Genomic DNA, 7,641 nt, shown 5'->3' with positions numbered 1-7,641 from the left:
ACATTTAATTCCAAATAAATATTCCTTATGTTGGTGTTCCCTCTTGTGATTCAAAGAAACAGTTAAGCAAGTTTTCAAAATAAATGGAAGGAATTCAATTCAAACTAGTCCAAACAAGCTGAATAGCATATATCTGGTTCTTTCAACAAAGTAATAATATCGAGAAGACCCAAATCAATAAACTTCTTAGCTCTGTAGTTGCATTAAACGGTCCGTTTTTGTCAAAGCAGTATTCCTCGCGTTTCCCGATGAAAGAAAGATGACAAAGAGAATGCTTGCTGTGTGTTTTTCAATAGCTGCCCTTGTGAATTAATTTTGGAATTCTAAGTTTAATTGAAATGAAAACCATGAGCCATTAGAAAGGAATATGAGAGACGATCCAGAAGATTAATTAGATCAACGACCTGTTCCACCAAACGTAGAAAAAAGAATCATAAATGCAAGCCAGAAAAGTTTCAAGGGAGTTTCAGAAAGAAATAGTTCCGACATTCAGAAAAGATGAATACCTTGCAATAAGAAGAGGACGGTGGAACTGCAGAAGATTTGTAATCCTCTGGGTTTGGCCCCTGGGAACAGCCCCCAGAGGAAAAATCCTCCTCTGCCAAATCCTTGCAAGGAGAGCAATAAGAACATCTCTACATACATATTCTAAATCTATATTGATTTGGAAGTGATCAGGCCATTACATCATGAAAAGAGCGAGAGATCCTCAAGGAATACAGAGACTGCAGAGCAATGGATTCTTTGCCTTTGCCTTTTCTACGAGAATGCAGGGTTTGGCTCCGAACTGGGCAACCGGCTCCAGATCCCGCAGGGCATCCCAGAAGACCTACTGACGGCTCCTCAGAACAGCTGGTCCAAGGACCCCTGGGCTTCCCCCAAGATCTTCCCGGGGGTCTGCAAAATCGGAACGATTTGCCAGATATTGTAGATATTTGCAAATATGGAAAGCAATGGCACTCTTCTCATTATTATTTTTATTTGTTAAAAAATAGGGCTTTTTCATTAACAATATTTCATTTATGTGAACGCGCCATTGGCTTCATATTGTTATTTTTACGTGGTTCAGTAAATAACTATTCTAGAACTGTGTCAGTTTCAACGTTTAGTAGGGTAAATATTGATAAATATAATCCATGCAACCAAAAGCTTTTTTGGGGTTCTCCCTAATTTTTAAGAATGGGAAAGGTTCCGAGAGCAAAAGGTTTAAGAAACCCTGCCATAAACACCTAGGCATTTTCCTGGGCTTCTGTGATAGCCTAAGAAATGCATGTTTGAGTGCAGGAAGCGCTAAGAGGACAGCAACGTGTAGGGTTGGTACCGTCTGAACTCGAAGGAATATCTATTTTAAAAAAACCGTTCAATCAGGATGCATTGTGACTTTCTAAGTTAAGAACACGTTAAAGTTCTTTTTCCTGATTGATTGATTGATTGATTGGTTGGTTGACTGATTGATTGATTGACTGGGATTTCTATGCCACTCCATTCTCCTTGGCTCTTGCTGTTGGCTGGGATTGAGTCCACAAGCACATCTAATGCTGGGTGTATCTCCCAGGGAGCTAACGCTGTAGTAGCTCCTGTGATGTGGGTGGCGTGGATTATAGACGTTTTTTTAAATACGTGGCTCCGTGCACTCCTGACTAAATCCCTGACTGCAGACTGTGTTTCTTCAAGAGACCGGGATCATCTTCTTTATCGTAGCTGTCAGTCTCTTCCCTTTGGAGATAAGCAACGTTACCTTTTTATTCTTCAGGCTTCTCACTTGGATCTAGTGACCGCATCAATTCCATCCCACCTTGACTTTTCTCTTTCCCCCTTCCTCTCAGTCCATTCCCTCTTCATCTCTTTGGTTTGCAGTTCTCTCCTCCATTCCCTCGACATGATTAAATGACTTCAACGTAGTTGGCGACCACTCACTTTTGGATTCAGTCCCTGTTCGTTCGGCCCTCTTTCATTCAGCACACAGCCTCTTCTTGTGATCCCACATACACGTCTAAAGTTCCCCATTCCCATTGCGCTCAGGTTACTTATGTGTTTCTCCTGACATACCCAAACCTCACTCCCATGTAACAATAAAGCAGGCAAAAAGTCCCATAGACAGCCACTTTTCCTTATGTCAGTATTGACTTCTTGATAAACACTACTGTACATGCTGCCCATCTCTCCCAGTGTTTGCACATCTTAATATTTTTCATTCATTTTTCCACCCGCTGTTGGTTCTGTACGATACCCAAATCCATCTATTTGCTCGTTTTTTGCCATTTACGTATAATTTCTCATGGTTCAGTCTCTTTACCCTGTCAGAGACAACCATCATGGTCATGATGCATTAATTTCAGATTCATACTCCTTGTTGCAGCATCTAATCTGTCTTGACATTACCTGTAAATAATTCAGCTTTCTTCTTCTCCCTCCCTCCCCTCCCCTCCCCTTTCTTTCTTCACTTTTATTCTTGATTCTGCGCACTATTTCGATGCTCCTTGTGTAGCATTTTTCAACCTCTTCCAAAGCCATTTTTTGATTTCCTTTGAAATTGCTCTGCATTTTCTCTCATTCTTTTAGCATGACTTGCTGTCTTTGAAAAAGGTTTTAAAGGAGAAACCTTCCCATTTTCTATATTTATATTCAGTGAAATCTTATCTTTAGAATTTGGCTTTATACCAAGCCAAAAAAGTCCCTAAAATATGGCAGGAGATGACCTCATCCGGAAGTCTTAGTTCCAGAAAACTGCTGGATAAGGACCAGAAGAATTTGACACAGAAGAAAAGCAGTGCTGATCCTGTAAATCCAATATTTCCTTCTCAGGAAAATCTATAGGAGAGCAGAACTTCTGTTCCACGACAGAATGAACCTCAAAAGGGTGCAGGAACTCACACGTGTGTCTACCACATGGATCAAAGCCAATTCCGCCAAACGAAAATACTTCTTTAAAAATAATAATTCCAATAAGGGGGAACAAAACGATCTAAGGTGACAGAGAGGGAGAAAAGGCTCTGTGTGAGAAGGCTCTTCTGATATGAACCTGCCTGATATGGTCCACCCTCTCCAGTGGGAAGGGGTAACAGAACTTTCTGTCCCAAGGCGGGGGGATTCGAATTTGGCTCCAGAGCTGCCCCCCGATGGGCTGACACAGAGAGCAGCACTGATCGCTCTTCCTTCCCCATTCTTAGCAGAATTTCAACACCAATGTTCTTGCTGATTTTTACATTTTTACTCTTTCATCTGAGGCACACGCATGAAGAAACAGAATGGAGGAAACAAAGTTAAAAGTACTATTCCACTATTTATTGAACAATGTTAACAGGTAAACAGCCAACCTAGGGTGAATGTTGCTACGGGGAAGGCAAAAACCCCACAGGCCGAGCGTAATGGCACATTATGGGTAAAATTCCTTCCCAGCCCCGTCAACCGGCGACTGACTTCTGTCCGTAGCAAGGGGATGGTAGGGCACCCTAGGGGTCTTTCTCTGTGGAGCCGCAAGATGTTCTGTGCTGCAGGAGGAAGAGCTGGCATTCCTGCAAAGACACAGAGATATCAGGCAATCAGTGTCTCTGCTCGCAAGCCTTGCCTCAACCTGAACTGGGAGGAAGCCCATCAGTGGATATTCCTCCCTTCCTGGGAAGGCCCTCTGCTGTTGGCCCCCACCCTAACAAGGTTGACTCAGGCCACAGCAAGTCCCCTCCCGTCAGAGGAAACCCCGGGTCCCCTTCCCCTGCTTTCCCTCCATTCGCCTCCAGTTCTTGCCCAGCTTCCCTCACCGGTCCATTAGGCGGAAAGGCCTTCATATTCCGGGGGGTACCGTGGCCGCCTACAGCCTGCTGCCAAGCGCCTGAGAGCAGCGACCAGGCCATCTGGAGCATGGAGGGAGAAGGCTTTGTCCACCAAACCTTTCAACTGCCAGGCGACTCGCCTGACTGCAGGGTCCTGGTCCCCAAACAACCTATCCACATCTGCAAAGATAAATATTAGATCAGCGCTTCAAAATGAATCCTGCACCCTCCCTCCCTCTCTGCACTGCTAACCCAAAGCTGTTCCCCTTTTCCCTTTGCGCAGGCATTGCTTACGAGCTAGGTAGATGGGAACCGTCCCTCCAGTGAGGAGGCTGCCGTTCAGGTGCAGCAGGTGACCTAAAGAGGAAAGGAGGGAGAAAAACACAGAACTGACCCTTTCGAAGCTGACTTCCCAACTGAATGCGGCCGTAACCCCAGCATTCCCTCCCCCTTTGATCCCGGGGGAAACAAGAAGCTCCGTTACCAATGAACATAGCAGCCGTTCTCCTCACTGAAGCCTGCTTGCTCTTAAAGTATGAAAGGCAGGTGAACACTTCCAGCTCCAGCTGCCCCTCTGACATGGGGAACCGGTTCTAGGAAAGAAGGCAGAAAGACAGAGGTGGGAGATCACCAAGTGGTCCATATGGCAAACCTGCCTCTCATCCGTAGAGGGGAATAGAAGCCAGAGAAGGGCTCCTACCAGGCGCTTGGCGATCTGATGGAGCAGCTCCTGCAGGCTGTAAGTCCCCCTCGCCAGGAGGGCGTCCCCGAGGTGCCACCGGAGAGCCGTCGCCAGGTGCCGCAGGGTATCCTTTGCTGCCTGCAAAAGAAAAACAGAGAAAAAAGCTGATTTCGTTCTTCTCCGGTTTTCCTTGAGTGAGTCAGGTAGCCAAGGTGCAACCCTCTTTGCCCAAGCGAGCTGTGCCCTCACCTCTGCCACCTTCTCCTCAACGTCGTCCACGTGCATCAGCACTGCCACGAGGGTGTGGATGGTGGTTGTCCCCTCGAGATCTTTCCAGTGCTGCTGAAGAGGCCAGATCTGTTTCAGGGCTGCCCATCGGATAACTGCCGCCTCCTACAAAGGAAAAGCAAAAGGAAAAGGAAAAGGATCTCTTGTAGCCTGGCAGTTAAGTTTTCCATTGACTTTCTCCTCCCTTCCCAAGGAAGGAGAAGCTGAGGACTCACGTGGTGGAAGAGCGAGCGGTACTGGGCAGCCAAGGAGGCATTCAGGGACGTCCAGACATCCTCCACTGTCTGGAGGCCGAGCTGCTCCGCCAAGCCCAAGAACTCCAAGGTGATGGCAGGGCTGGAACTGCCGAGCCCACTGAGGACTGCCTGGCAGAGCTCCTCAGGACTCATAATCTGCAGAGAGAACGGGAGATCTGAAAGACTTTCCCCCAGTGAAAGAGAGATGACCACCCTGCCCTTTTCTGATTGCCGCTGGGGATCTTAGCTAGCAATCTCTTCTTAACTGAGCAAGACCAAAGTGAAGATGGAATGTGACAGCAGCAAGCCGTCACCGCTCCAAGACTGAGTAAAAGGAAGATATGCCACCTCCCACCTGCTTGGGCAGCATCCAATGAACGGAAGAAGATTGGGGGAAAGGTGACACTTTCAGCAGAAGGCCCTCATGGGACCTGTCTCCTCCTCAAATTGAGAGTGGTGTAAGGAGGAGGAGCACAACAGTTCCTCGTGGCAGTCCCCACCCTCTCCCAGAAATGTCAGAACTGAGGGCTATTTTCCTTATGATCTGTCTTTCCATCTATCTCACCAATTCATTTCCCTGAGAACTGCATGACACGGAGGGAAAAAAGTCTTGGACTGGATCTTGCCTAGACTAGAGGGGTTAGATCCCCTCCTGGGGTAGAGAAGCTCTGCATTTGTCTATGCCCTGTGGGCAAGGGCCACTTACCACCTTGTAGTTCTCGCAGAGATAGAGAAGCCCCTTCCTGCTCAGCTGGTGAACAGTCAGGCTGGGGTGTTCCAGCCAAGCCATCAGGAGCTTCCAGGTCTTCTCCACGGGGGCTTGGCTCTTGTTGTTAGTGAGCAGCTGAAAGAGAGCAGAGAAGTAGAAGGGCCGTCAGTGGCCGGACGAGGAAAGAGAAGGAGTCAGCTTCACTGGGGAGAAGGTGCCCAAAAGTACGCCAGGAAAAATGCTTCCCCTTGCTCTTTGGAGAAGCAAGGACATGCCTCTAGGCTCTTCTTTAGCTGCAGGGAAAGCAAGAGAGATCGCTTTTGCAGCTTAATCCTTCTCAGTGGGACCTAAAGGTGGCCGGGGTGGACTCTGGCTTTCTCTTCCGCATCACCCTTGTCAGCCAAGTGCCATTGCCCCCTTGGCTCAGAATCCTACAGAACAAGGTGGGCATTTTCCTACCTCAACAAAGAAGGCCACCGCTGCAGCTGAATGCTCCTTTGCCTCTTCCTCCTCCAAGACAGAAGCCAGATGTCTCTGGAGGGTGCACGTGGCAGACGAGGAGGTCTGGATGAGGGTCCTGCAACACACCAAGTCTCTTTTGAGAAAAAACCATCAGATGGACAGGCCAGGTTGGGCTTGAAGAGCAGAAGAAAGGTTCTCATTGGGGAGAAAAGGGCCCCTTTGCCCTCTGACTTACGTCACCAAGATGGCCACGCCATGGAGGCAGCGGCTGGGGTGGCACAACATCTCCCTGCTGGTCTCATCCAGGAATAGGTGTGCCACCTTGGCCAGCAGCACCTGGATGATGTCTACTGTCTCTCTGCAGAGGAAAGAAGGCCAGAGTCACCAAGGCACGATCCCACAGTCTAAGGGCAAAAGAAATGCTTTGTGCTATGCCCACAGGGAAGCTTCGCTCCCCAGGTTCTCTCCCTCCTTTCCCTGGAATGCCACAAAAACAGCAAATAGGGGAGGAAGCTCTAGGAGAAGCTCTCTTCTTCCTTGCAGCCGTCCACCGCTCTTTCCACCCCACCCCAACAGCATTTGGAAACCTCAAGAAGGCCAGAGATTCCATTTTCTTCCGTTTCCTTAAAGCTTAGGGACAAGCCTCACGAGAAAAGCCAGGCGCCTAAGCTAGGAGCACTGTGTTCGTGAGAGCTTTTCTTCCTGGCCTGGGGGGCTATGCAATGCCATGGCCTATCTGAGGGGAGGTCTTGTGGGGCCACAGAGTCACTGCCGTACCAGAAATGCTGCTTGGGCGTGCGAAGAGAAAAGGAGGAGGAACTCAGAAGCCCAAGAAGGAGAAGGAGGTTTCTCCTTCCCAGTGCCATTGCTTACTCTAGAGGCCAAAGGTCCCCTTCACGGGCCGATGTGTTCTGCTGCCTGGCGCTTTTGATGATGACATCCACCAGGCAGAGCAGAACGTCGGGGAACCAAGCCTCCAGCACCACAGGACGCTCCCCGGACCGGATGATCCTTCCTATGAGCCTTATCGCTCTGGCCTGAGGAGAGAAGGAGAGTCTGCCTCACCAACAGAGCTCCTAAGGCAAGTTGGCTAATGGAGCCAACCCTGCCTCTTGGTAGAATCGCTCTCTCGGCCAACCTCACCACCCAGACTTTCCTTCCCAAGCTCCTTCTCAACTGGATTCAAGAAGTGCCTTCACATTGGCCTGCGGGGAGCCCACAGACACAGCTGACACCATGAGGGAGAGGTTGAAGTCTGCACGTACAAGAGGACCACCTCCTTCCAAGCTGTACCCCTACCGTAGCTGCAGGAAGAGGATGTCTGGACTCTTCCTCTCCTCCTTGATGTGGCCAAGGGATCTCCTTCACCTTGGCCAGGAGGAGGGACAGGACCATATCTCCGCTGCAGTACGGCGAGGTGACCATGGCCCATAGCAGCTCGCCGCAGGTGCTGGAAAGAAAATCAAGAGGAGACCATGTTGGACCCTTCTGTCC

General features: G+C 49.0%; 1 protein-coding gene across 1 annotated transcript; it reads right to left on the bottom strand.

Moving 5' to 3' along the window:
- Window positions 1–3,292: 3,292 nt before the first annotated feature.
- Window positions 3,293–5,251, bottom strand: LOC148213878 (maestro heat-like repeat-containing protein family member 6). Its single transcript, XM_088130102.1, has 7 exons — window positions 4,956–5,251; window positions 4,702–4,845; window positions 4,471–4,590; window positions 4,255–4,363; window positions 4,065–4,127; window positions 3,759–3,950; window positions 3,293–3,515 (listed from the first exon to the last, which is right to left on the bottom strand). Exons 1-6 carry the CDS (start codon window positions 5,127–5,129, stop codon window positions 3,766–3,768), a joined length of 795 nt encoding a protein of 264 aa, XP_087986228.1. The 5' UTR covers window positions 5,130–5,251; the 3' UTR covers window positions 3,293–3,515; window positions 3,759–3,765.
- Window positions 5,252–7,641: the final 2,390 nt, after the last annotated feature.

Source organism: Python bivittatus, unplaced genomic scaffold (genome assembly GCF_059951505.1).
Source record: "Python bivittatus isolate LINGU-HERP-01145 unplaced genomic scaffold, Pbiv_v1 ctg000850_np1212, whole genome shotgun sequence".
NCBI classification, from domain to species: Eukaryota; Metazoa; Chordata; class Lepidosauria; order Squamata; family Pythonidae; genus Python; species Python bivittatus.
Note: the sequence above shows the minus strand (reverse complement) of the source record. Positions and strands in the feature narration are given on the sequence as shown.